This window comes from Drosophila tropicalis, unplaced genomic scaffold (assembly GCF_018151085.1).
Source record: "Drosophila tropicalis isolate 14030-0801.00 unplaced genomic scaffold, ASM1815108v1 contig_158, whole genome shotgun sequence".
Lineage (NCBI taxonomy): Eukaryota > Metazoa > Arthropoda > Insecta > Diptera > Drosophilidae > Drosophila > Drosophila tropicalis.
Window position 1 is genome coordinate 13,903,188 of NW_027172602.1, and position 27,995 is coordinate 13,931,182.

Genomic DNA, 27,995 nt, shown 5'->3' on the forward strand with positions numbered 1-27,995 from the left:
AATTAAAGTCAAAGTGAACTGATTTAAAAAATTTCTTTGCCAAGTTCATGTGAAATGTTATATTTTAGAACGGATATGCACGTATGTAATTCAAATGGTTGAATAATTTTTCCAACACCAAATTTTCGTGAAACTTTGTTGGTGAACTAGTTCTCTATTTTCCTAAGTAATCGTGTCTATCGATAACGATTGCATGGTTATCATATGAATATGTGAAATTTTTGAAATGAAAATGGGACCCGATTCGGCTAACATGTCGAAAATACTACAAAAGAAGGGCATTATACGATTAGCTGCAAGTGCCTGCGATCTCGAGAGGACATTGCTGGGCGGTCAGAGTTTTCGGTAGGTCACGATTAAAGAGCAAGTCAGAAAACACTTAAATGTTTGTTTCTCACAGTTGGCGTAAATTGAGCCATGAGCGGCAAACAAAATATTGTGGAGTTGCGCTGGACACGTTTTGGGTTCTAACACCAACAAATGAACATATTGAATTTCAGGCTTTTGCCGACGCAGTTCCGGAACAAACATATGTTTACGAGGCTATGCTAAGTGCATATTTGCGTGCCGACTTTGATTTGGAACGGGAGCAGTGCTCTTGGACGAAGAATGATGAAAAGTTTGCAACGTTTTGTGGCAAACCAGTGAGAATATTGTCCCAAGAGCCTCTCGAGAATATCATTTGCTTCATTTGCAGTCAAAATAATAATATTAAGCGGTAGGCATTGAATCATTTTTTATTTTAATTTAACAACGTTTTGATTGCTGATTGAATGTCGTGTTTAGCATCTCCGCCATGATCCAGTGGTTCTGTTCCTCGTATGGCACTAAGATTGGCCATTTCCATGGCCAGGATGAGTACACGTTTCCCGCCCTGCAAAAGTTCAAAGACATTGACTGCAAGCAATTGGATTTGGATCTGCGAGCTGCCAAATTTGGCTATCGTTCGAAATTCATAGCTCAAACATTGGAGCAGATACAAAAGCGTGGCGGTGATAAATGGTTCGACGAATTGCGCCAGTTGCCGTATATCGAAGCTCGTGAGGCTCTAGTAGAGTTACCTGGTATCGGATACAAGGTGGCCGATTGCATTTGTCTGATGTCCTTGGGTCATCTGATAGCAGTCCCTGTTGATACGCATATCTATAAGTTGGCTCAGCAACACTATTTGCCCCATTTAACTGGCCAAAAAAGCGTTACCAACAAAATCTATAATGAGGTGGCTCAACATTTTCAAAAACTACATGGTCCATACGCGGGGTGGGCTCAAGCGGTATGTTCTCCCCATACATAGTTCGAAGGTTCTATATAAACATCTTTGCTCTAAATGAATTTTAGGTACTTTTTTGCTCTGCTCTACCCGAATTTAAAGACAAATCCGCAGAAGAGGACCCACCAAAGAAGAAAAGTAAAAAGCTACAAAAGTAATCACATACTCAATTGGAGGAGAATTAAGTATTTCTAGAATTGAAGACAACTTAGTAAGTAATCAGAACAAAAGTAAGTGTTCGGAATTTTTCGAATTGCCTCTAAAGGAGTATATTCCATAAAGGTCTTGCTGCTTTCCACATGGGCTTTGTTTTAACAAATGGGTGTTCTTGGAACAAGAAAACGCATTTGGCTTTGTTCGCTTCCCGCCGTGAGATCACTCTGAAATGTGTTTGACTAAAACAATGTTTAAAACAATGCTTCATGACCCAGCTACCATTTATTACCATTTTATGGAAGTATATAAGATGAAGCACTTAAGTTTATATGCACTAAGTAAGACTACACAAAAAAAAAACATAAAAGTATTTATATATATATATATATGTATTGTATATATTATTAACTAAAACAAAAACGAAATCTTAGTTGTACATTAGGTATATACACATGCTACGTAGAAGACACATTGCCACTGCAATGCACAATTTATTGTCCACTCCCACGTAGACGCTGATCGGGAATCGTTCTACTGTTCATCCTCTGGTCACATATTTCTCGTCCTCGTGACGAGCTGTCAAAGAAGTTGCTTGCGCACAGCAGCCGCTGCTGTAGCCGTCGGAATACCGCCTCGTGGGGTTAGCTGGCACATGGATGGCGATGGTGAAGATGGCGATGGAGAGGGTGATGGAAGTGTGACTATGCTAGTTGTCGCATTGGCCGCCGATCGAGCAATTACACTGCTATAGGGCGGCGGCGGTGGTTGACGATATTCGTAGCTTGCGGCATTGTTGTCGGTGGGTTGGCTCCGCAAATTGGCCATGGCCATGGGCAGGGACTTGCAGTGCCGTTGCAGATTACGGGCCTGGGTCTCAGCCAGTGTTAACGATGTGGATGAGACAAGTGGTATGCTAGGGGCGGCCTCACGTTTGGTGTGATATGCCATCGCTTGCTCCCCGTTGCCATTAATTGAGTGATCTGGCTGATGTTGCTGTTTGTTGTTGCTATTGTTATTGTTGTTGCTGCTGCTTGCCGCAGTCCGGACACTACCGTATTTGGTCTGTAGATATTCCTGGACATTAATGTTGTATTTGCTGCGCGGATTGTGACCAATTGTCGATGGCAAATCCTCACCGCTGCCCCGCTGACTCTTACATGTGGGCAACAGATCCGGCCTGTACTCACCGCCTGTGGCCAAAATCGATGTGTGGCGCCCTCCGGTTGAGCTGTCGCCACGACTGAAGGATCTAGTGCTGCTGCGGCTAATTTCAGTTTGCATGAACTTTGCATTGAGCTTATCTATGGTGGAGAAAAACATATACATAAGTATGAATGCATCGGAAGAGTATCCCAATAGTTACCTTCAGACTTTTGCTCCAAGAATTGAGTACCACGACTGACATCCTGACTATCGCCACGCAGCGAACCATCTCGATTTCGATCTCTTTGCAACCGCATTGATGGACCCTCGGAATCAGCGCCCATGGCCTGACCCTCTAGATAACCGACCACGGAATGGGGTGAAGGAGATTGGCGCGACAGGTGATGATGATGAGTACCACCCATTATCACGTCGACATACTTGCTATCTTGTCCCGTCATCTCACCTTCGGGTCCTTCGCGATCCGACGCCTTGTGATGTTTAAAATTGCTGAGCGATGTATTTTCCACCGCACTCACGGAATCAAGGAGAACTTCTGTGCCGCCCGTAACATTCAGAGGAGCTGCAACACCGCCAACACCAATACCACCATTGCCTCCAGGATTATTTGCCCCAGTGCCAGCTAGTTGTTGGGGCGATAGATTCAACTGACGCAAATGGGCATGCTGGCTAGGATGGAGCTGCTTAAAACGCCTGTAAATGCAGCATGTGACCATAGAGAGCAGCACCGAAACACTGAGCAGACCCAAGGCCATCAGACAGATCACGACAAAGAGATTGCTATGCAGCAACAAATCCCTTTGGCCAGGCTTCTGGACCAGCAGGCTCATTTGGACGGCATCCTTGCCGCCGGCATTCTCCGCCAAGCATGTGTAGATGCCCTCGTCGCTCTTTTCGGCCCCCAAAATAGTGAGACGCGAGATGAATATATCTCGTCCAAACTGCTGATGATCCTTGGACTGCTCTTCGCGTACCATCTGAATATGGACACGCTGATGCTGCTGCTGATGATGGTGGTGCTGTAAAGCGCTCTCCGATCTGTAGAGTTGTTTGTTGTAGTCCCATGCAATCACCGTGTTTGGCGAGCCATGGACGCGGCATACCAGGGTTACATTCTCTTTGGAGGTGTTGATGGAGGCTCCGCGGGCCGGATAAATTATACGCGGCTTGCAGGCAAATGCCTGAGGTTGATCCTCTATCCAGAGCATGCTGCGCAACTGCACCGGATAATAGCAGGCGGTTGGTGGCGTATAGAGATTCTGTTTGAGGACAAAGTCTCGAAAGAGCTGCAATTCGCAAGTGCAATTCCAGGGATTCTGGTCTAGGGACAGAGCCGTCAGACGTTTCAACGACTCGAAACTCTCCTTGCGCAGCACATTCAACTGATTCCCATCCAGATAAATCTGCGACAGAAGCGGCACACCCACAAACGCTTGGGCATCGATGCGCATCAAACGATTGTGTTTCAGCTCGATCTTGTGCAAATATTTCAGATTGTGGAAGACGCCGCCATTGAGCGATTGCAGCAGATTGCCATTGAGCACCAGGGCCCGTACCTTGATCAATCGGACAAAGACGTTCGGCTGCAGTTCCCGCAGTAAATTGTTGGACAAGTCCAATTCGATCAATATCTCCAGCTGGGTGAAACTGCGCGGATTGATCTGTTGCAGCGAGCTGTTCCTTATGAAGAGCTTGTGCAGATTCTGCAATTCGGCCGCCAGGAAGGCATTCTGCTCGAGATACGGTATACGATTGTGCGACAGATCCAGTACTTGCAGCTCGGAGCTGAGATTCTCTGGTACACCGCTCAGACTCAGATTCCGGCAATCGGCCGTCTTTTTGCCGGAATTCCATTTGCAGTGACAATTGCCGCAATCCATTAGCCAATCGGCGCTGGCGGGACTGAATCCTCCTCCTATCAGCAGGAGTCCCACAACACACAGACATTTCAGCAGACTGCCTAGTGGGGCCAGGGCAGCGATAGGTGAGGTGAACGGAAATGGGATCAGGAATGGGGTAAGGGTAGATGAAAGCCGTCTCTGTTTAGTGGGATTGCAGATAACCATGATTCAGGTGAATCTTTATCCCGTGCGGCGTCTGCTGCTGCCACTGCTGCTGCCACTGACACAACATTCAGCCAAGGTTCCCCCCAAAAAATGGAGCAAACCAAAAACAAAAAACTTAAAAAAAAAAAAAAATAAAACAGAAAAAACTGAAGTCAAGCACCAGCAGCAGCAGCCTTTAAGTTAAAAAAATGATAAAAAAAAAAACACAATGGGGGCTGCGGCGTGTCTGGAGCTGCTACTCGAACAAAGCCGCCGGATGGTTGGATGCGTCTTGACTGGCTGGAATGGGATCGGGTCTGGAACGGGAGCGGAAACGAGACCGCGACAGGCCGATGGTCTCTACTTGGTGGAGTCGAGTGTGTATGTTGTGATGTTGATGTTAACTCCGCGTGTCAAGTGCTCCCTGCTGACTGTCAGCCGTCTACCCTATCCTCCCCTTTCCTTCCGTCCTTTTCACTCTATTGTTGCAATCAGCGGCTTCTTGGCTCTTTGGCTCCTTGGCTCCTTAGATTGTTGGCTGTTTGCTGAATATGAAGAGCAGGAAATTATTCACTGTCGCCGTTGGCGTTGGCGTTTGAGTTCGTGTCGGGATATGGGATTGGGTTTGAGGTTGGGTTTGTGTCTTGGGCTTCGCTAAGCCACTCGCCTGCCTCTGTGGTCACATAAACTTGGCACGCTCTTCAATTTGGCAGATTCGCTTGCACATCCGCTCGTGCATCCGGTTGCACTTTAATTGCTGTTTATTCGATTGCTTGCTGCGACGCCTAATCCTATCTGTCATTCACGTTCCACTCCACTTTGCCACTCACAGACACACTCTTTCTTTCTTCCCCCTCGTTCCTTGCCTCTTTGTTCGCTCGAGAGCACAATTGGAGCTGGTTAGATGCACCTCGTTACACTGAAATGAAAGATTGTAATACGTATTTATATGTGGTATATATAAACATACATATGTGGAACTAAAAAAGCAGTGCCGGAGTGGCCGATAGAGTTAAAGTTAAGTGTTATAGTACTCAGAACCCATGGATTCACTTAGCACTGTCAATTATATGTTTTTTCACTGCTTGTTGTATATAAGTGTGCCAATAAGTATGCTTTGAAAAAGTCATATCTCAAAACTCCCAAAAATTGTTAAATCAATTCAATTTTCAATTTGTTTTGAAAAATAATAAAATGTTTTAATAAATCTGTGATCTTTTTCGTTTACACTTAACAATGCTCTTGTCCTTAAAGTTTCAATGTTTTTGTTATAAAATTTAAATTGGGATAAAATGAGGAATTATTCTTGGTTCTCAAAAGAGAGGCCTTCAAACCCGTTGATATACTAGATTCGTCCCTGGCATACATATGTATGTACATAGATGTATGCATAGTCATGTGAAGAGTGTGGCACGCTTGCTCTTCATTGCATAAAGAGAATGCGGCAGCGAATGGCTTTCAGTATAAATGTAAAGAATATGCAAGATGGCAGAGGTAGCAGCGGAGAGAGCAGAGCACGGGCACAGGCTTCATGGCCATGTAATCTACTTAAAGACTAACTAGTTATATACGCGCATTTTCAATTAACTCAAGTTTGCCTTTCTTCGCGAAAAGGAGGTGTGTGTGTGTGTGTCTATGTGTGTCTATCTACTTACATTGTTGCGCCTAATGACCTAACAATTCATTTTCAATGTGCTGTCGGATGGGGTTGGAAATTGGTATATATAGAAACCATTTGATTTGCATTTAATTAACCGCTGACACGAACTAATGCCTTCACCTATATTTCCTCCTCCCTCACTCCTTGCTTCGGTTCTATCTCACTCTTTATTCTTATACTTTTAAGTAGTCTTTGAAGTTCATTAGTTATAGAATTTTCTTTTTAAGCTAGCTCTTTTCTACTACTAATGCATGCATATACATATGTAAGCTGCCTATCTAACGTCAATAATTAATTATGGAATTTAATTCAACAAATTTTCCCTCAACTGAACATAATACGAAACGGAAATCTCTATACCTGGGTACACAATCAGAAAATCCTAATAGGCAAAAAAAAGCAGATAAAAAAAAACAAACAAAACCTAAACCCCCACAAAGGTATGGGATTTATTTGGCTTACTCTTTTTATTTGTATTTTTCAGTAAGAATATTAACATTTTTAAAGTCAACTTTCTATTTTATTGTATAAAGTATATTTTTAATTTTTACAAATAGCCTGGTGATCCATTAGGATCACTCTGCGTATGAGTAATTTCACATCAACAAAAATATTACACAGTGATCTGCTGCTCAAACTATTTAGATAATCCCATTTATTTTGGGATTTCTCCGCCAAGGACTATCTACCCTTTTGCTTTTTCGGAGTGTATAAAACACTTTAGGCAGACAACATTTGTTTAAATCGCGTTTCATTACACGTGTTTACCGGTTAATTCCCCCAAGTTTTCCACGTGTTAAAGTTTCATTTAAATTCTAGTTTGCCTTAATGCCCGGCCATGAATCCCCAAAGCTCATACTTCAACCAGTGTCCGCGTCCGTGTCCGTGTCTGTGTCCGTGTCCCTGTCCGTATCGGTGTCTGCGTCCGGATCCCTTTAGCCGTCTGCCCCATCAACTTTTGCAGAAGCCCAAAGCCCCAAGCTGAAGTTCCCCCGCCACAGCCCCAGCTTTCTACTCATGACTGAAGAGGGGGTCGACATTCGCAAATGGTTGCCACCACACAGCGCAGAGAATGAAAATTAAAAATGAAAAACTACGCCGGCTAATGTGCAGTATTTTTCTGCGCGTTAATATCTTTTTGAACCAGAAAACACAGCGACTGAAACGGAGGCAAAGGCAGTGTGACAGTGGGTGATAAAAAAAGATATGCCGAAAACCTCTCGGAGAGTTGCCCGACTGCACATGTATCCAGCGATTGCTCAAAGGTTACTACTTTCAGTGTTCATTGTGCCTCAAAGTATGCTATGCCTACGGTCTATCTGTGTACTTCAAGTGGTTTAATTAAACAGCTGAATATTCTTTATGTTGTTCTTTGAAAAAAAACCCAAAGAAAATTAATTAAATAATGTTACTTTCATTTAATTTATGAAGAGAACTCCCAACAAATTTTTGCATCTTCGAATTCGCAAGAAAAGGTTTGAAAAGTTGATGAGCTAGAGCTTTAACGATCACAGAACTTGAGGCATTTACAGCTTGGAATCGAAACTTGCCCCATGAATATTGCAATATGATTCAAATACCCTACCCTAGCCTACCCTATTAATGTATGTATGTATGCACATGTAGGGTATGTGAAAAGGCACGATTTGTCCGCAGTGTATATATGTTTTTGTAGTATGTATATGTGTATGTGTGTGTCTTTGTGTGTGTGGTGTGAGATATATTTCGACAAACATACATATGAATGTATCTATATAAAAAAAAAAATGGTAGGAACGTGGTTAAGTACAACAACGAAACGAACGTCATATTGTGCACTCATTCTCACACATATTGGTATATATGTATGTATGTATGCATGTAATATTCACAGGCACGCATCCAGAGGAGCCACATTCCTACCTACTTCACACACACTCACAAACATACATTCGTAGGGACATGGTATATGTTTGTAGGTGTGGCATACTCTAGTCGAATATATGACAACTTTTCAACCAATTTAAGAGTTGCCCTATGTCGTCGTGCCATCCCACAAGGGATTATGTGACGGCTGGTTAAAACAAAGAACAGTGCTATAAATATGCGCTATTTACACAGGTTCTTCTTGAAATACTACATAGTCGTTATTTAAAAAAGTGCAAACACAAATCATAAGTGAGCAACAGAGAGGGAGAGAGAGAGAGAGAGACCGGATGGGAGTGAAATAGTGTGTGTGCGTGCATGAGTGTGTGTGTGTGTGGTGAAGCAAAACCTTCATGTGTCTTTGAAGTCATCTTTGCTTTTTATGCATTCTCTATCCACATTCTATAAAAATAATCCCCATACTCAGCACATTCCTTTCTATATTCAAAGCAAGTCGTTATCTCTTTTTAAATTCTAAATATAATTCATTGTTTCCCTTACAAACCGGAATAATTCGTAGGAAAATGTATCTTTTATCCCTTAGCATATTCTTAAAAAAGCTGTCTTTGAGATGGAATCTATCATGATTATAGATTCTGTCAATATCAATTAAATTGATTTTATACAATTAAATTTGTATTCTTTAAGATTTAGAACTTAAACCTAACAATACATATTAATATTATAAAATGTTCTTAAATTTCTTAACAATCAAGTCAACTGCTTTAACTTGGTTTTTATGACTATGCCAACAAAATTTGTGTCTTTATAAAATGTTCTTAAATTTCTTAAATTTCTTTGGCTATATAAATAAAAAGGTCAATTACAAATTTCGAATGCAAATTAAACAAAACTTAGTTGCGGCATAAATTATACAAAATACTTCAAATACAAAAGTTAATAAATCATTTTTTTCCTTGTTTTGCAACCTGAAACTGTGCCGAGCTCTCCTATGGGAAATTCCATTACCCTGTTATCAAGGACTAACTGGGCATATTCGAAAATACGTATGTATAAATATAAAAAGATTTAACTTTTATTTAGGATGAATAAGAGCTGAAGAGAAGATAGCAATCAAAACGTTGTGATGCCAAATAATTCTGGACTCCTGTCAAATGCAAATCCTTTAAGATCTAGGCAAACGCTTAGTCTATATCTACAAATGTACATACCTTATTCAAGACTTTTCTACTTAGAAGGTATCACAAAGCCGTTTTGTTGTAAAACATGGTCCAACTACAGTTTCTATGCACAATTGACATCTGTCGAATGTGTAAGGAGGCGAAGAATAAGTTCCATAGTATTTAAAAAACTTTGCCACACCTCTTATTTAGTATTTATCTGAGTTTTCTCAATTCATGTGGCCTCCGATGGTCATTCTTGTGACCATGAAGAATGTTTAAGTAGATACACACAAATAAGAAGTGCGTGAAATTGAAATTGTTTTCATTATTTTTGCAGTCTTCCCAAGTGCTTTAATTTATAATTGTACACATTCTTACACAAGCACACACACACAGACACACGCACATGATATACATTCACACAGAATACTCCTAAAATAAAGAGATTTTGTTTAATTCAATTAAAAGTGGGGCTAATTAAAATCTAATCAATTGGAATTATATTTGCATTCAATTAATCTTTGTGTATCTATCTAAAAATTGATTTCAAGATTATTCTCAAGTACATTTTTTGTGGGACTTTATAATGATGTTTGCTCTTATCCTACTGCCATCTCATCCTTCCCCCCATGATATGCATGATGTTCCTTTTTTCTCCACCACCCATTCTCAACCCCCCTGCAGCTCTCGTTCTTCCTCTTTCAAATCTCATTTTGAATTTTTTTTCGGCTATCTATTTTGTTTTTTATGGTTTTTTTTTACTAAGGGGATGATTGCAGAGGATTCCAAGGGAGAGGGAATGTGTCAGAATCGCTTAGTAGGTCATTTAGTAAATTCAATTGATATTTTTCGATTATTTATTTTCTGGTTTTTTCATATATGCAAATTGCAAACATTTTATGTATTCATATAAAAAATGATTGTCGCCGTGTACGAGGTGTGGAGGAAAAGATTAGTAGATTAAAAGCTACATATGTGTGTAGATGATAACAAACTTATTAAAAAGTATCAGGAAATGTGTGCATCGTGTAATGGAGAAACGTTCTTTCGAAATAAGTAATAAAAATACTGTATCTTCATATAATGGCTGTTTTAGAAGAAAAGGCAAGCATACTTTTTGGGGCAATTTTCAATTTTGCTTACGATGAACTTTATAGCCACATCTCGCACACTAAATATGCCCACTGATATGCACATATTGTATACCATACTCAAATATGTACATACATGGAAAATAATTGGCTTGACATGCCAAATCATGGGGACAACACGTCGTATGAGTATCAAACTTTCAAATCTCACTTTGGTGACGTTAAAAATTCAACTGTTTGGCCAGTTTGTTTTGTTTCTGTAGTTTTTATTCAGACATTAAAAACGTTATATCCCGAATAATATATAGGACAATATATAATCAGTGAAAGGTTCATATTTAATGTTCTTGATGAGGGACTCGTTCTGGCTCGTTTAGATTAAAAACACACTGGCCAAACAAATGCTTTAGGTTAGGTCCCAGATGAAAATGAAATTTTAGATAAAAGAGCCGGAATTTTCAACTCAGTTGTACATACATACATATGTGTACATAGTTAATTGTTTGTTGGCCTTTTTTATTTTTCTTTTTTTGGGTTTGAACTTTGTCAAAGCAAGCAAGTCAAAGCATTTTACGATTGTCTTTTGTTTTCACATTGAGTTCTATTCGTCTCACATGCAAAATACTATTATGTTTTATTTTATTTTTGGTCTTAATACCCTTTTTTTGGTCGGGTCAAAAGGGCATTTCAAGGAGAAAAGACTCATCTAAAGGCAATCGAGTCTGGCCCGAATTGGCATATGTTGGATTCCCAATGACCTTTCTAGAATAATTTTCTACTAAAAGTAGCAATTAAATCGAAATTAAGATAGATAATTAGATTGCCAGATAACCAATGGCCTCAGGGGGCGCTGCAATACGTTTTAGAATATCCTTAGATTATGTTTTAATTTTTCAAATTTTGTTCCTCTTCCCACAGGGTATTGAAAAAGTTAATCCACTTTCATTTCTTTCAAATTTTCTTAGAAGCTTGCACAGGAAGTTTGTGGGTGAGGAAGTACAGGCAAAGAGAGAGAGAGAGAGAAGGGCCAGGGTGTTGCCTTTATGGCCCAGATGGGACATGAGTGAGACTGAGAAAACAAAAAAGAAGAAGATCTCATCAACTCACATTTTTGGCGTTTGGTTTTTATTGTTCCATTCTTTTTCTTTTTTTTTGTTCTTCGGTTGTTTTCTAAATATTCGTATTCATATACGTTGGCCGATGCTTCTTTTCCATTGTATATCCACTCTGTATTCCTTTTATTCCTTTCTTCTTATTATGTTTATTATTTCATATTTTGTTTTTTCGTATTCACAACTTAATTTCTTTAACAACAACAAAAAAATGAGAGCACAAAAAAATCAGAGGAAACTGCTGTTAATTTCACTGAAGCTTTTTCATTTTTAATGCCATGTGCGAATTGAAAAAAAAAAGAAAATGGAATAAAATTAGGAAAACAAAAATGGAAAATTGAAAATGAAAAATAAGAACATGAAAAAAAATTGAAAAGGCAGGGAGCAATGAAAAATTCAAAAAGTACATCAACGGCAGAACGATAGCGCGCTTCCAAGTCCCGCAGTTCCAGTTGCCATTTGACAGGGCCAGTTAGTCAGTCGGCCTGTCTGTCTGTTTTCTTCAACGTTGGCTTTAGCCCTCGCGCGCGTCTCTAACAATATTGTTTGCTTTGGCACTGCCTCAACTTGTTTAATGTGATTATTTGCTTATGTTGTCGCCGCTTCTTTGTTTGCCACGGGTGGCCTCTGCGGGCAATGATGTTGGGTGGTTGTGGTGGTGGTCACTAAAAGATGGCTTGACCTCTGGCCAGAAGAACACAGATACAGACACCGACACCGACACCGACCTAGCCAGTGCCATCACCATTATTGCACAAAGCACAGCAAATTGCATCAAAAAATGGCAAAAGGCAAATTGAAGACAACAAAAAAAAAGCATGAAAAAAAAAAGGTAAAAAAAGTCGCGTTCTAATGCACACAGCTTTTGCCTTTTGTGTCTATTCTTCGGCTCAATTCTATACAATTGGCTTTAACACGAACGGCAATATGATGACACTGACCATGGCCAGAGTCGTAGAGCTTTGCGGCACTTTCTTGGCTTGAAAACAAATTGCATTGGCCATGCTCTCCCAACCCCACAGGGCACCCTATATACTCAGACAGCCACCACAAAAGTGTCTTTTGTATGTGTGTATGTGTTGGTATGTGCTCTGGCAATTATGGATATTCGTTCTTAATTGTCTCATCGTATGCCTGATGGCCATAAAGGTACATAGGTACATGGCATACGACTTTGACGACTCTTCACACGGCTTCATTGCCACTAACTCACATTCGATGTCACCTCACGTCACGCCACGGCATGCCACAACACGGCACAGGGTATACACGTTCACGTTCAAATGTTAGTTACAGAGTTAACGGTAACGGTAACGGTAACACGTAACGGTTGCGGTAACGATAAACGGAAATGTTGTTACTGCCACTCCCACTAACTTCAAGACACTAAATTGGCCATGCCGCGCTGCCAATTGTGCGACTGAGAGAAATGCCGTTTCTTGGCCCCAAAAAACAACGACCAACACCAACGACCACGCTCGCCCGCAGACTGATTTAGCCAAATTCCTTGCATGCAGCATTTATATGTCCAAGTCAACTAACAGAGCCTCAACATTGCCTTAACAGAGCCGCTGAAGCAGCTAGCGTTAAATGGGCGCATGCTGAACATCTCTCCTTCTCATTGTGTCGTTGTTGGGCACATTTCTCTTGTAGGGGAAATTCGCACTGCTTGGCTTATTCTCTGGTGTGGTCTCTGCAGCTCCATGTACTCATGATTAGACTTCGATCAGTAGGGACTTTGTGCATTCTTGGCCAAATATATATTTTTGTTTTCAATGAGTTAACCACACACAAATCAAATAATTACACAGGGCAATTTATTTTTAATCCTAGAGTAGATTAATGCATAGAACTGATGCGTGTTTGAGTGAAATTAGTGGGATCATCCATCGACGTTGTTGAAAAAGTGAATGCAATGTAGTATTATATGGGAAATGACATACAGGAAGGCCAACAGGTTAACAAAAATTAATGCATCGATAGTGAATCCAACGACTCCGTTTCCCCATACTGAATTAAGAGTAATAAAATGTTTATTTATAATACCAAAATAACGTACGTATGTATGTGGTACTTACCCACTGCATTTGATTCATTGTCGTGAAGACGATACATATTATTGAGATTATTACGATTACTTGGCCCGACGATGGATATGATGCTTAGAATGCTCAAAATGAATGAACTTCGCATGAATTTCGTGAGACTTTTGCCACAAAGCGAGTCTAATTCTGAAAGATTTCCAGATTCTGTTTGCATACTTTTGCAACACTCAAGTCGAGACAACAAACATTTTTCATATTCTCCAACACTGAGAATAAACATAATGAAAAGAAGTACATACATACATACATACATACATATGTACATATCTATAAAAATTTTACCTTAAAGCTTCTGACTTTCTAAACGAAATCGAAAGGTCAATCGTAATCAACAGTTTCAAATTGATTTGGCAATTGAATTGGTGAATTGAAAATTATAAAATGGTAGGCTTTGGAGTGGTAGGACTAAAAGGAATTCCTATTGCAAGTGGTCAGCAATGTTTAACATGGCTCAGTGCCGCTTTTCCCCCTGCTGAGGGTGTCCCCTTGCTCCTGGTAAACACTAACTAAGCACATCTAAGCAGACTTAAGTTCCTGAATAAACTTGCTGGGACAAGAGAAGACATGAGTACAATTTAAAGCCTTATGCGCTGACAACATGCTTCGACAAGTTCAACCTAGTTTCGAGCTTTCCTGTTTCTTGACACAAAAAAAAAAAAAACAAACAAAAAATAGAGAAAACCTTCCATGTGCAAGTGTCCTTTCTAGTCCTGTGTGTGAGTATTTTTCTTTGGTTATGCTACAGCAAGAAGAACAAAAACAACAGCAGCAACTAGAAGAACGGGGCCAAAATCCCGGCTCGACCGAAACTGCATCTGATATAGATTAGTATTTCCTTTATGCCAGCTTTCATTTTGGGTCTCAGCCTGGCGCCTGGTGTCCATGTCCGTATCCCATGTCCATGTCTGGCTCCGGGGCAGTGCTACGAAAAGCAAAAGCAAACTGCTCGCCGTGTTTCACTTAACACCTGATTGGAGCAGGAGCCAGCGGATGCGTGTTACTTGTAAAATACTCGGAAAGTATGCCATCCATATATGTACATATGTATGTATGTACTTATGTGTGTATAAATGTATGTACATGTAGTGTATCCATGGGTGTCTGTGTGTGTGTCTGAAAATGGTATGAAATGATATGGAACGGGTCTGTTACTTACAAGAAACACAGCTGGCGAACAGTGCGCTTATGGCCCACTCACACAAGTCCCAAAACAGTTGCCAACAGTCGGGTTGACCAGAAAAAGTGAGAAAGGGGAGAGAGAGAGAGAGGGAGAGACAAAGAAAGAGAGAGAGGTATAAACCGGACAGGGACCGAGATCGGACCGTACACGGACCGCAACTCAACGGCAGTTGGTCGAGGCTTTTTAATAAAACTTTTTTACTTGTGGCGTAATTAGTTGGTCGATAAAGCGAATGCACGAACACATGCTAAGTATAACAACTTGGTGAAACTTCTTGCCGTCTTTCTGTGCCCCAAAGCCGTTACCATTGCCCTGCCCTTGTTCCCTGGTTACCTCCCCTCATCCCATACCTCTTAAAACACCGTTGGCTCCTTAACTCTCCGCAAAATGGTTGCGTTCACAGGCAGTAGAGGATTTTGTGTACCTCCGAAAAAGGTGTCCATTTTCAAAATCGCACAAATTTATCCTTCTCTATCATACATGCGGCTGTTTGCATTAAAAAATTGATTTTTTTTTAGTTACAATCATGAGAACTGAATTTGTTAGTAGATCTTTATACAAGATAAACATCTCTTGTAGAAAAATATTAAGTTTGAGAAGAATTCTTGCGATCAGAGAAGTAGCGAGTTCTCGAGAACGTTTTCCTATGAATCCGCTACTGATTTGGCATGAAATTGTGGGGAAAGGAGTTGGGTCATGAGTTGTGCAGCGTACAAAATGCTTGTGTATACGAGCTTGTTTAGGTAAAAGTTCTTTCAAATACAGACAAACACTGCCATGGTTCACGATAGTAATCACACTGCAGTCGAGAAAAGAATCGAGACTTAAGTGAGACAGAGAAAGACACATACAAAGAGAGAGATAGAGCAAAAAAGAAAGAGAGAAAGAGGAGAACGTGGCCAAATCGAAACGCCGCACAAGAAAATTAGGTGAAAAAAAAAGAGAAAACCGCCATTAAACGAATTGCTGTTTCTATGAAGAAATTCGATTAGCATAGCATTAGCAAAACAAGAAAAAAAAAAAAAATATACTAGCCAAAGTCAAAGTTAAAATGACGAGTAATTAGAATCTCATACGAACACAAAAAATGTATGCCTTTTCATAATTTAGTACAATTTTTTATGTGAAGCAGAAGAAGTATTTGTTTTTTGTTTCATAAAACTCTCAAGGTTTTGCCCATTCTTAACGAATACAGGATATTTATTTTGGTATCGCAATGCGCTTGTGATGGGAATGGGAAACACCTTGACAGTGTTCCAGGCCCACAGCTGAAGCGAGGACATTGCGTAATTATGATACGAAAAGTCCTTCAGCTGAAATGTGAGCATTATTAAGGGGGGTTCACTTATTTTGCGGCTCATTAAATTATGTCCTCTCCTAAGCATAAGAGAGGCGGCATGTGCTCTGATTATGCTGCCCGATGTCTCCTTTGACGGGCTGATGCCATTTATTCCAGCAACCATCCAACCATCCAACCATCCACCCAACCATCCATTCATCCTCGTGCTACTTCGGCTGAGACTCAGACTGTGAAAATTCACTTTTCTCTTATGTCCTTAATGTACGTACATAAATACATACAAATAGGAACTTGCGCTTTTCATTTAATTTTTGGCTGCACGTCCTTGTCTGGCAGAGACACTCCACGAGCCGAGCAACTATGAGCCGAACACATCTAAATTTGATTCTGCTGTCTTTCTTATTTGAATAACGCTTGCATTACAAACACTTCATTCATATTTGGTTTCTGTTAAAGTCCAAAGTGTCCATAGTTATTTTTATCGTTTTTCTTAAGTAATTGGGCTTAAGTCATTTCGCTGGTCTAATTTTCTTTTTGCACTATAAAAAAAGTAGTTTTTTTCGCAGTAGTCTCAGTATTTAAATTATATATTTGTGGCCAGAGTTGCCACTTGCATGTATGACATTTACTTTATCGATTGGCCCCCTTCGAATGCAATCGATTATACTCTAACTCAAATGAAACAAACTTTCCCTCTCAATCGTCATCAGACATGCATGCGACATTACCATCAATCGCAGAAGTGAAAAGAAATCAGTCTAAGCATGACTACAGTGCATGATTAGGTAGGTCAGTATAAGCAACTGGTTACTAAGGTTACATTTTGGGTAACAGAATTTACTGTTGAGGCAGTGCCAAATGCCACATCCTGCATAAGGACTAACCAGCTTTGGTTGGGTGGGAGGAGCCGAAAGAGAAATGCGCAAGTAAAAAAGAATAAAGAAAGGAAGAAAAAAAATTACCTAAAAGTTCTTTAGCTATCATAAAATATACATACACACACAGACACACACCCACAGATAGAGACCAGAGAAAGTCAGTCGGGCTGGGCTTCTAATTTAGAACCACTTCATTTCAGTGCGAAAAAAAGTAAGATGCGAAAGGCGAAAAAAAAAGGAGCAAAATCTACAAATTGGCATAACGAAATGTTCATACACTGCAATTGCATAAACAAACTGAAGAATAACGAAGTAGTCGAATAGTGTTTAAAAGCGATGGAATTGAAGAAAATTTGACCCGAAAAAGTTAGAATAAGTTAAGATTTGGCGGAAATTTTTGTTGACTTTAATCTTCATCGGTAAAAGGCAATAAAAACTATTTGTCTTGTTGTCAGGTTGATTGTTTATTGTTACGAACCGATACAAATTGAGTGACAGCTCCATTATGCTTCACAGTGAAAGTGTAAAATAAAAAATAACCCAGCCAGCACAATAAGAGAAACGCGACTTTTGGCACTTAAGTCGACAACGTGGACGATGTTGTCGCTGTTTGTCGTACGGTGGAAGCTGCTGCTGGTTGCCAGTTGCCAAGATGATGGTCCACGATGGTGAGATGTCGCTGGCGGTGTCATGGCGGCCGCTAGCACAACTGACAGGCCTTTTGCATGGAGGGCAGATGAAGACGGAGCGTCAGAGTCGTTGGAATCGCTGGCGACGGAGACGGCGATGGAGACCGACAATGGCATCAGCAAGGATGGCAAAAGGAAACGAGTAGACCCACTCAAAGTGCCAGTGACCGGGCCAAGCAGATGCCAGCCGCCAGCTGACATGGGAAGTGGACGACAGAAGGCATGGTATGTTGACGACGTACATCTGGATGATGGCGGAAGGTATAAAAGAAAGAGGAAAAGGAACGGAGCGAGAGGAAATGAATGTATGCTTTAACATGATCTTTGCTGCTTTTATTTTGATTCCTCAAAAGAGCTTCCATTTCTAAATCTGATAACATTCGAGTGAAAGACTCAAAAGATTGTTTTAATGAGTGCATGAGTTTGAACTTTGAACTATTAACTTCAAATTTTCATGCCCCATTTTAGTGAAATCAAAATTTGGCAGCTTATATTATTTATTTGAACTTTTATTGATCTCTATGCAATTGCTCTTTTATTTTGCTAAAATGATTAAGATTAGTTATCATTATCCGTTTGGAAAGCAATTGTTTTTCTCTGTTTCTTTCTGTTTCTCTTATTTCATTCAGTTATAAGATCAAGAGAAATGCGCTATGAATTTATAGTCATGAAATAATCCCAGCCCCCTGTCTCTTCCACTTGCCCGTTCACCATGGACTGATCCCAACACGTTGTAGCTGTTGTCAAATCACGTATTTAATTAAACGAGCAATGACAAAATTGAAAACAAACTTTGGCAACAGATTATTGTCGTCCATACCCCCGTCCCCCAGCAGTCTACCATTCCCTACCATTCCTTTCAAATCCCTGGTTGGATTTCTAATGAATGTCACTAATTTGCGCCGCCAGCTGGGGGCTGCGACTGGAGATGGGTGCTGGAACGGGAGCTGGGGGAACTGGTACTGGAACTACAACAAAGAGCAGAGCAAAAGAATATTGCATGCATGTAAATGAGCAGCCTTAAGGCAGGGTTGGAGATGGGTGATGCGTAGTGAGCGGCTGGTGGGGGTGGTTATATTCGTGGCTCCGTCTCAAGTCTGCTGAGGCTGGCAGCAATCTTAGGCGGTTGGCATGTGGCGCTCTCTAAAACTAATCGAATTTTAATTAACGCCTCTAACGGCAATTTTCAACGCCAAGTCTGAAGCCAATCAACCGCACCATATTGACTGCCTGCCTGAAGACCTCGCTTCCCTCAGCTAGCCTGCCGCCTGTCTTGTCCGCCATCTTGTACAAGGAGTATAATGGCAATTTGTTTCGCTCATTTTGCCATACACGTGTATACTTATGTAAGATGCCCAAATTTACATTTGATTCCTGGACACCGACAGCGGCTGTCGCACAATTTTGGAGTTGGTCTTTTGGGTTCTTGTGGGAGAACAAGCACAGTGAAAAGCGACGACACTGATAGAGGCGATAGCTGGGACGACAGGGACAGCTGGCACAGAGGTAAAGACAGGGCCAAAAACATCTTGTTAATTGGCAATGAAGTTTCGTCGCCACAAGCCACTCAATTTATATGAAATTTTTCCCATCAATTCATTTACTCAACAATTTAATATATACATACATACATATAATACATTTTTGTGAAAATTATAAAGTGAAAGACAAAACGTTGAGGGTTCCTATAGCTGTATATTTAGATGGCAACGCATTTAAAATGTAGTTAAAATTTGTGTTTCTATTAACTTTTATTAATGAAAGCTTATTAAGTTATGCTTAGGTCAGTTTATAATTGGCTTCGAAATGTCACCTCTCTGAGTAAGGGAGATATATGTATATTATGGCCCAATGCCGTGGATGAGTAACGTTGTTTATTAGCCTAAGACAATCGCCATGATGACAAGGTCACATAGGTAAGTTTTAGGGAGGAGTGTCATAACCCAGTTGAAACTTTTTTGATCCCTTTTCAAACTCACGATCAAGTACAAAATTGAAATTTAAATAAGATATTAAAGTATCAGCATAAATTTATGCAAATATTTTCTTGGCTCCTTTTATGTATCTCAGAATATTGATTGAAAAAGCTTAAGTTTCTATCATAATGTGCAGTAGGCTGGTTGGAGCGACACAGTGACAGAGAGACAGGCAGAGAGAGCGGAAGGGACAGAAGAAGATTTGAACAGTGTCCAAAAACTTTAAAGTCAACTCAAAGAACTGTTTCCGCTAGATTTCCAAAACTCTCTCCTCATCATCAAGGCATCCTTGGCACTTCTTCTTCTTACTTCCACTCTCTTCTTGCCACGGGTTTCATTTTTTCTTCTCTCATTGCATTGCATTGTGTGTCTATGGCAAACTTGAACAAAATATAGAACACAAATATTTGTCCAAGGCAAATGCAAATAATCTTCCTTTTTCTTTTTACATACCCTGGAATGATAGATTAAATGGAGAATATTATGGAGATTGACATATTTAATACATATCTGTTTGTTTACTTCTTGCAATGGAAATTTGCTGGTGGAGAGCGGAGTTGTTGGTTCCAGCTAATTTGATGTACATATAGATCTACAGGGTATTTTGATTTCGACTAATTGTGGGGTATTTATATTTTTTATTTTCGTTTTAGCAAAAGTCAAGAAACTTAAAATTATTAGCTCAACACCTTCGCACTGAGAATTTCGCAAACTTTGGCCGGCCCGGTCCCGGCTTGACCCGAACCGACCCGACTTGGCCCTTCAGGTGATTTGTTGGCGGATACTATGTACTTGGTGGTGTCGTGTTGTTTCCGGTCAGGTCTCAGCTCTTACCTGAGTGCTGGCAGCGCACTTTGGATGTTTTGGCTTGCCATCGCACGCCATGGCCAGGGTGTGGGCCTCGTCCTCCGTCAACCCTGGCGTCGAGACTGGCACCGAGTTTCGTCTAATCGCCGCCGGCTTGGTTGAGTGACTAGTGAGTGGTTGGGAAGGCCGGACAGGAGGGGCGGATCGGTGCTCTTTCAGTCTTGGAATGACGACGACGATGATGACGGTACGAAGAGAATGAGGATGAGTATGAGTATGAGAATATAAGGGCAGAGAACGTTGTAATGCAAATGGAATCAGAATCAGCTAAATGTGCACGTATTTATGCCGCTCCACGACACTGAGGCTTCTCCTCCACATGGCATCATCGGTTGAAGAGATGTCGTGTACGGCAGGCAGGCAAGGCGGCCAACCAGCCAGCCAGGTTACTGCAACTGTGTGTCCTATGATTTGAGGCTGTGTCACCTTTGTGCCTCAACCCACCTGGCAACGCCCCCACTAGACACGTTGGCCTGCTTAAATTAGTTACAGTTTATGCTCTATCAGCGCCACGTTCAAATCTCCACTTTGGCACGCATCCAACATGGCGTCGGCGAGTCATATCGATGTGGTATATATGGCATGTGAATGGTATGTGAATGGACCCGACCCCGGTCCCCCAAAGCCCGTCATTAGAAATAGGAAATCCGAATAAAATTATCACCAATGCCAGATTATTAATCAGAACATGCAATAATCGAAATGGAAGAAGCGAAATATGGAAAAAGCAATTTGGCGACAAACTATAAACACGTGAATTGAGCCCGTGTACCCTGTAAAAGGTAAATAATATAATTATAACAATTTCAAATGGTAAATTATTTACAAAAGAACTCTATATTAACTCATTTGTATGTTGGTATATATGAATTAGACAACTATAACAATTAGCTTGAAACTTATATCTTTAGAAAGAATTGAACCGTAATTGTGCTTGAAACCTAAAACATAGAATGTTGTTATGTATTTGTTCGCTTTTTGTTGATTCTAATATATCCTTTTTGTAGCACCCAAGGGCATCTAATCTAATAAGCCATACAATGCGGTGTGTGCAGATTTCTACGTTTTTGGACTTCAATCAAACCAAAATTGCCACTTCAATTCCTAACTGGCATGTAATTGCCGTTAGACAATCGAATTTGTCAGCTTTTAATGGAAAGGAATGCATATTGCTGGGATGCCTAAGGATTAATGAGCATTCTGGGGAAGGTGGTGGTTGATGCGAGTGTCGGCTAAAACAAAGAAACCAGAAACCGATAACTCTGCTTCGTTGTGCAAACTTGGTGATATATGAGATATTACCCATTGTACCCAGCACCACATTTTTCATTGGTTTCCCAATTCGAAGCATTGTGTGGCCCAAATGCGTAACTGCTCAAAGACGAATTAAGCATTAATCGTTATCGGTTTAAGAGCTAATATCATAGTAGGTGTTTCGTGTTTCTGGTTGTCGTAAATAGTTTATAGATTTTCTGTCCAATTGAGTATTTTGAATTCACAAATATGTCTGTTGCTCTGAGGAGCTCTTACCTTTAGATTATATTAGATTGTATACAACATTTTGTTTGTATGATTACGGTTTGGTGTTTGCGATGGCGAGCAATTGAAATAACAATGGCTGGGCAAGTGCAAAGTAATTTGGATTTGAATACAAATTTTAATCTCACAATTCTCATATTTATATATGTATGTTTCTGTGTGTTCATCCTGGCGGCAATTGTGAGTTGAGTTCGCGTAGAAAAGTCGAGAAATGAAACCGAATGCTAAGAAATACGTCCGGCTACCAAGAGCTCTGTACTCAGTACTTTTGTGCTTTTGCTTCAGCATGTCTCAGCTTCCACCTTCTGTCTGTCGTCTCGAAGTTTTTGTTGCTGCAATTTGCAATTGCAACAGCACGAGGATACAACAGACTATAGGAGCCTAAAGATGGGTCTGAGGTGGAAGCGAAGGCGGCTGACTGACTGACTGACAATGTTGCAAAAAGAAAGAAATAAGAAACGTAATCGTTGTGTCAGAAAATTAAACAAAAAAAGGAACGGAAGAAATATATAAACGTATAGAAAAATCCACAACAACGATAACAACAAAAATGTTTTGAGAAAAGAATATTTTGGTGATATTAAATTTCGTCCTTCTACAGCTGTAACCATCTGATGAGAAAAAACGAAACCTAATATTATTATTATTATCATTTGTATTTGGGCTGTTCGAAAGCAAAGAAATATAATTAATCGAATAGAATGACTAAAGATTTCATTGAAGTAAATAAAAAAGAATTTTAAAAAATCTCCTAAAACACATAAATTGTGATGCGGTTTGTTTATGATACTGCATTTAACATATTTCTTGACTGTCAATATGATTTTTGATGTTTTCGTAGGATTTGCTACTGATTAACTATGAAATTAGAGATGGTAAATAATAATAGCTCAAACGGCGGATCGATATCTTTGGAATATATCCCTTTGCCGTCAGTCTGGCCATGTTTCGGGCCGCTTAAAGTCAACAATTTGTAAAGGTTTTATCCTTATTTGTAGACACAATTCGCAATTACACATGCTGATTACTTTAACCTCGATGAGCGGGGTATTAATCATACATACATATGAATGTACATACAAGATTATTCATAATTTTTTGTTCTTTATTGACGTATTGATTTTTATTTACCTTTAATTATGATACAACATACGTACTTATGTATGTATTCAATTTCAGCATCAAAATAATTATCAAGAATGAACAACGAAAGCTTTTATTTTATCGCTTACACAATGTGTGTGATTAATTGGGGTTTGCAGTGGTCTCTTAATTTGCACTAAGACCTTGAAAACTATTATTTTTACTTTTAACCAATTTAAGTAGTAGATCGTGTTGTATGTGTCAAATGATGAGATCAAATTTAGAGTTTTCGCATAAATTTGAGTCGTTTGTCGAAGACGTTCGCCTAAAGTGCATTTTGATGGGCAACAGATAGACTGATTATTGTGATACAAAAAAAGCTTGAAATTTATTTTATTTATTTTTAAGAGAGGTTAAAGCTTCAACCTGTCAAATAAATTTTTATTTAATGCGCAATCTTTCATCAATTCAACATCTTCATGGCTTATGAAGCCCCTTCCCATGCGTAGCCATCGGCCTCACTCCCTCCCGCTCATCATATTCATCTTGATATTACTTTGACTTATTTTTCATATAGTAGTCTGTGCACCTTTTTGCCAACTTGCAAAATTACTCACAATATCAATCATAATCAATCAGTTCGCCTGTCGACGAGCCAATGATTATCGACCAAGTGGTCGATGGTGTTCATCCTGGTTTTGGTTCTGGTGAAGGTCCTGGTAATGGCGATGGATATGTATCGAATCCTCTCCACACGGCGCCTTGTTAATATGCAATTAATATTGAACCGGAACTTGGTTGGCCAACGCAATAAAAACCTCCATTAATTATACTGGACAGCTGATTGGCCAGCGGGCTGACTATCTATCTGTCTGTCTGACTGTGGGTCTGTCTGCCTGTCTGTTTATCTGTCTGTGTGCCGGCCTGTCCGCACAAGGACAATGGTTAATGCTTTTGAATGCCCTTCGAATGATTGCACGAATGGGGAAAGAATCTGAAACAGAAGCCAATGCCCAGAGTCTGGAGCCTGAAAAACTATGCAGCTTAATGAATTGATATTTGTAATATTACAAAAAGAAATTTCACACATTCAATTGAGCGAAACGATTGCGAAATACCCTATACTAAATTAAGGTACATAAGGCTTTACATTTCCCTGTTGCCATGGTGGTATAGATGTTAAACATTTTGGTAATTGAAAATATGTTATTATTTTCAAAATAATCTGAAAAGAACTTCCCTTCTTTTAATTCCACCTTTATTGCAGTTAATTTATCGAAATCGATATACCGCACTTGAGCCAATGATAACAATTACAATATTACGTATTTATTTATTTATTGAAGTGCATAATTGGATTGTCCGCTACAGGGGATTAGAGTTAAAGAGGGGCGAAAGGGTAGTTAGGGTTTAAATATACATTCACATAATTGTAAACAGGGCAAAAGTTGTCTGTCGACATTCATCTTTTTGTCTCCATATATAACACAATTTTAATTTCTAGCGAATTCTTTGAAGGGGTGTGATCTTCCTGCCGCTTCCTTTCCCTTTTGACACTTCTATGGATTTCCTACGTTTTTGCATTCAGACAAAGACAGACAATGCGACATGAACAATGGCTGAAAAATAAAAATTTATAAAAACAATCAAAAACTTTTCCGAATTGAGCATCACGCGGCGACCAAGAGCGAGAAACGAAGGTAGGGGCACTAGAGCGGAATAAAAGTGCCAGTGGGTTGGTCCGAGGGGGAGGGGACAGACAAACATACATCCTACCTGCCGCTGAACAATGCCGCTGAACATGCTCCCGTTTCCATTCTGTTGCCAGCCTCTTGATTAATTTTCGGTCACAGTAAACAGTGAACAACAACAAGAAACAGAAAAAAATAGGAATTTTATGCGTCATGCCCAAGTTTTGACTTGTATTCGGATTCATTTTTTATTTTATTTTGTTGTTCATTTTTTTTTTAATTTTCCAATTTTTTTTGCGTTTGGTTGTTGATGGATTTTTTGTTATACACTTTAGTTTTAAGAGGTATTCTTCTTTTCTTTGCATTGTTCGCGTTGTTAAGACGTGTATCAAATAGTTGATTAATGTAGACGGGGAAATACAATGATCATGAATGTAATAGCAAACTTTTACCAACCCGACCAGTGAGATGGAATAGTGTACTCAGGGCATCAAGAATTCGGTGTCTCTTTTTTGATGTGTGGAATGGATTTTGCTTGATTCTTTTTTATTTTTTGCATTTTTGGGCAGCTTTTTTATATTATTTAAGAATGGGGTGGAAGTAGGCCAGCAAAAGCGGAAGGCTGCTATTAACTCGCTCAGGGCTCTTTGGCTGAGCCTGATTCGGATGCTGATGCTGGGGCGGATACTTTTGCAAATGCAGACAAACTTTTCAGAATATTTAATTTCAGATTAATTCCTTTATTCAAAATATGTCCCCCTCCGACTCGGGCTCCTCAAAACACTTCCTCCTCCGCATATTCCCTAGCCGTGGCTGCCAAACACTCCGTCAAGCTGAGTGAACTTTTGGCACTTGAGCCCTGCATTAACCCTTAACAATGGAATTAAGTACAAACGAAAATATTTCTTGACAATTGGCCAGGATAGTAGTAGTCGTAGCAGTAGATGGTAGTAAATGTACGACCAAGAGTTGCGAAACAACTAAAAAGTGGCACAGTGAGGCAAACAGTATTAAATATATATATATGGATATGTGTTTGCAACTAGACAGGTAATTTGCATTGCAAATGATTCTCAACCAGCACCAGAAATGTGCCAACCGAAATGCAAAAAAAATAAAAAGTGCAATTACTTGTAAAAGCCAGAAACTCTAATTGAAATATTTCCAACTTTTTGGTAAACGGTTGAAGAGTGTCCCAGAATGAAGGCAAGTAAAGATTCGATAAGTTGTTACATTACTTTAGTGGGAAGATATTTAGTTACGAACCACTGTGTTGCAGATTTGAATCATTCTTAACATGACAGCTGAAGGCTTCTACTTTTCTCTTCTTATCAAAGGGAAACCCGCAATCAGATGAGGACAACTACATTAAGGATAAATGAATATACAAGCAACTAGTAAGTTGTTACGATTAAAAGTGGCACTTAAGTTACATATAAGAAAATTGAACACTTTAAAGTTGATGCCGTCGACTTTTCCACCAAGTTATTTATAGTTTTGTTTAATTGATTTTAATGAACGTACGATTTGTAAGTAGCTTAAAAATAATCCCCTTTTTTTCATCCCTGAATATAGATTTCATTGCAGTTCTACAGTTTTTTGCAATCTGAAAAAGAATACAATTAAATGGTTTTGTTTAAAAATTTTTGACTTACATATATTATTCGAGGTATTTCGCATCAAATATTTATGTGGGAATAAAAAGGGAAAAAGTAAAAGAGAAAATTATAGTAACTAATTAGGGGAGAAACTTGTTTTGGCCAATTGTCATTGTTCGATATGCATGAAACTTTTAATGAACAGATTAACCATGTTGCCAGAGGAAACTTGTTACCCCCTCCACCACCAAAATAGCTGTAAGCGCGTTCCATTTGCGGGCAAGTGAAGAGAAAATTTCCCTTAAAGCCATTAGCATTGACTGACTGTTTTTGCTTCTGCTCCTGTTCTCTGGTCTCTCTGTAAGCAACAGTTGTTTCTGTTACGGACGACCACGGATAACTGCTAAGGACTGCTGCTGTTTCTAGTGCTGTTGTGGTAATCCGTAGATTTTGGGCCTATGAACACTTCACCTCTCTATACCCTTTTGGCCTACTAAACGTGAAAGAAAGTGCTTCGGGGCATGCTGCACTTCCATGGTAGCTTTAGTGCAACTTAATTACCTTACCCCCGGCATCAGTGAAATCCTTTGGAAGCACTATAACAGCATTGCTTAAAAAAACAAGTCGACGCTTAATATGAGTTCAACATTCTGGGGCGGCAGCTGGAGAAAAAAAAAAAAAAACATATAAAAAAAAAAAACCAAAAAGGTTAGAATGAAGTAAAAGAACAAGAAAGTTATTAAGTTCGCAACTCCTTCCCGTTCTCGTGCTCCTTCCCTATGCAAGATCGAACAGTGGGTAAAAGTTTTTACCAGCCAAATAGCAAACAAACAAGTCGGAGCCACAGAAGCAGCAACAGCCAGCAGCTCTCAGAGATGGAGACGGGAACAGAGTGACGGTAATGGTTAATGGGTGATGGGAGACGATGGTAAAACTAGCAACTGGAAACGGGAAACGCCGCTATGTGGCCCTGAAGATGACGGCTGGGCTGTGCATAAAAGTTTGGGGCGCAACAGAAATGCTTGAAATTCTGCTGATTTTATGTTACAATGTTGCAAATGGCGACGGCGACTGCGAAACAAAGGCAGCAGCAGCAACGGCGACGGCGTCGGCTACCAACTTTGTTCCAAGTTCTTTGTCGGCCAGATTGGATGATGGTAGAGAAAGGAGGCATATATTGTGTTGTGTGCCAAAGGTTATCATGTGTGGGTGAGTGTTTGTGTATGTGTGCATATGGACGCCTGTCTCTGTGTGTGTGCCGGAAGGGAAATAGTATTTAAAGTGCTCGCCTGTGGCAGGCAAAAACTTCACTTTGCATTATTATTATGTAAGTATGTTTGTAAATGCATCAAACATACCTACTTACATCATGCATACATGGATGGCCATACGCTCAGAACGAGAGACAGAAACAGATGGAGAGAAAAAGTCCAATCACTTCATCAGCTTAGTCATTTCAATCTGAATTTGTGTTTAGTAAAGCAACAGCAAATATATATTATCATAAATGAAAAAATAAAAAATAAATTTAATCATAATTTTAAAGAACTTTTAGGAACTTA

At 39.8% G+C, this 27,995-nt stretch overlaps 2 protein-coding genes across 6 annotated transcripts; one reads left to right on the plus strand and one right to left on the minus strand.

The window, feature by feature from the left end:
- The first annotated feature begins 99 nt into the window (after positions 1–99).
- On the plus strand, positions 100–1,808 carry Ogg1 (8-oxoguanine DNA glycosylase). 2 transcript variants are annotated; one of them, XR_011033281.1, is made up of 5 exons: positions 102–345; positions 401–718; positions 787–1,273; positions 1,339–1,481; positions 1,553–1,808. XR_011033281.1 is itself a non-coding variant. In XM_068296876.1 (4 exons), exons 1-4 carry the CDS (start codon positions 227–229, stop codon positions 1,426–1,428), a joined length of 1,014 nt encoding a protein of 337 aa, XP_068152977.1. In that variant the 5' UTR covers positions 100–226; the 3' UTR covers positions 1,429–1,808. The 2 variants fall into 2 exon arrangements, 1 of the variants encoding a protein (XP_068152977.1); XM_068296876.1 differs by having other exon boundaries at positions 100–345; positions 1,339–1,808.
- On the minus strand, positions 1,795–13,003 carry kek4 (kekkon 4). Of its 4 annotated transcripts, XM_068296836.1 has the most exons (5): positions 12,741–13,003; positions 11,523–11,719; positions 5,303–5,554; positions 2,790–5,180; positions 1,795–2,727 (listed from the first exon to the last, which is right to left on the minus strand). In XM_068296836.1, exons 4-5 carry the CDS (start codon positions 4,654–4,656, stop codon positions 2,006–2,008), a joined length of 2,589 nt encoding a protein of 862 aa, XP_068152937.1. In that variant the 5' UTR covers positions 4,657–5,180; positions 5,303–5,554; positions 11,523–11,719; positions 12,741–13,003; the 3' UTR covers positions 1,795–2,005. The 4 variants fall into 4 exon arrangements, with proteins under 4 accessions (XP_068152937.1, XP_068152913.1, XP_068152921.1 ...); XM_068296812.1 differs by having other exon boundaries at positions 2,790–5,554; XM_068296820.1 differs by lacking the exon at positions 12,741–13,003 and adding an exon at positions 11,935–12,345 and having other exon boundaries at positions 2,790–5,554.
- Between the last annotated feature and the right edge of the window lie 14,992 nt (positions 13,004–27,995).

Coding starts and splice junctions, on each gene's coding strand:
- Ogg1 (XM_068296876.1), top strand. CDS start 227: ATGAAAATGGGACCCGATTCGGCTAACATGTCGAAAATACTACAAAAG. Junction 346..400: donor CTGGGCGGTCAGAGTTTTCG/GTAGGTCACGAT, acceptor TGTTTCTCACAG/TTGGCGTAAATTGAGCCATG. Junction 719..786: donor CAAAATAATAATATTAAGCG/GTAGGCATTGAA, acceptor TGTCGTGTTTAG/CATCTCCGCCATGATCCAGT.
- kek4 (XM_068296825.1), bottom strand. CDS start 4,656: ATGGTTATCTGCAATCCCACTAAACAGAGACGGCTTTCATCTACCCTT. Junction 2,728..2,789: donor CTTGGAGCAAAAGTCTGAAG/GTAACTATTGGG, acceptor TCTCCACCATAG/ATAAGCTCAATGCAAAGTTC.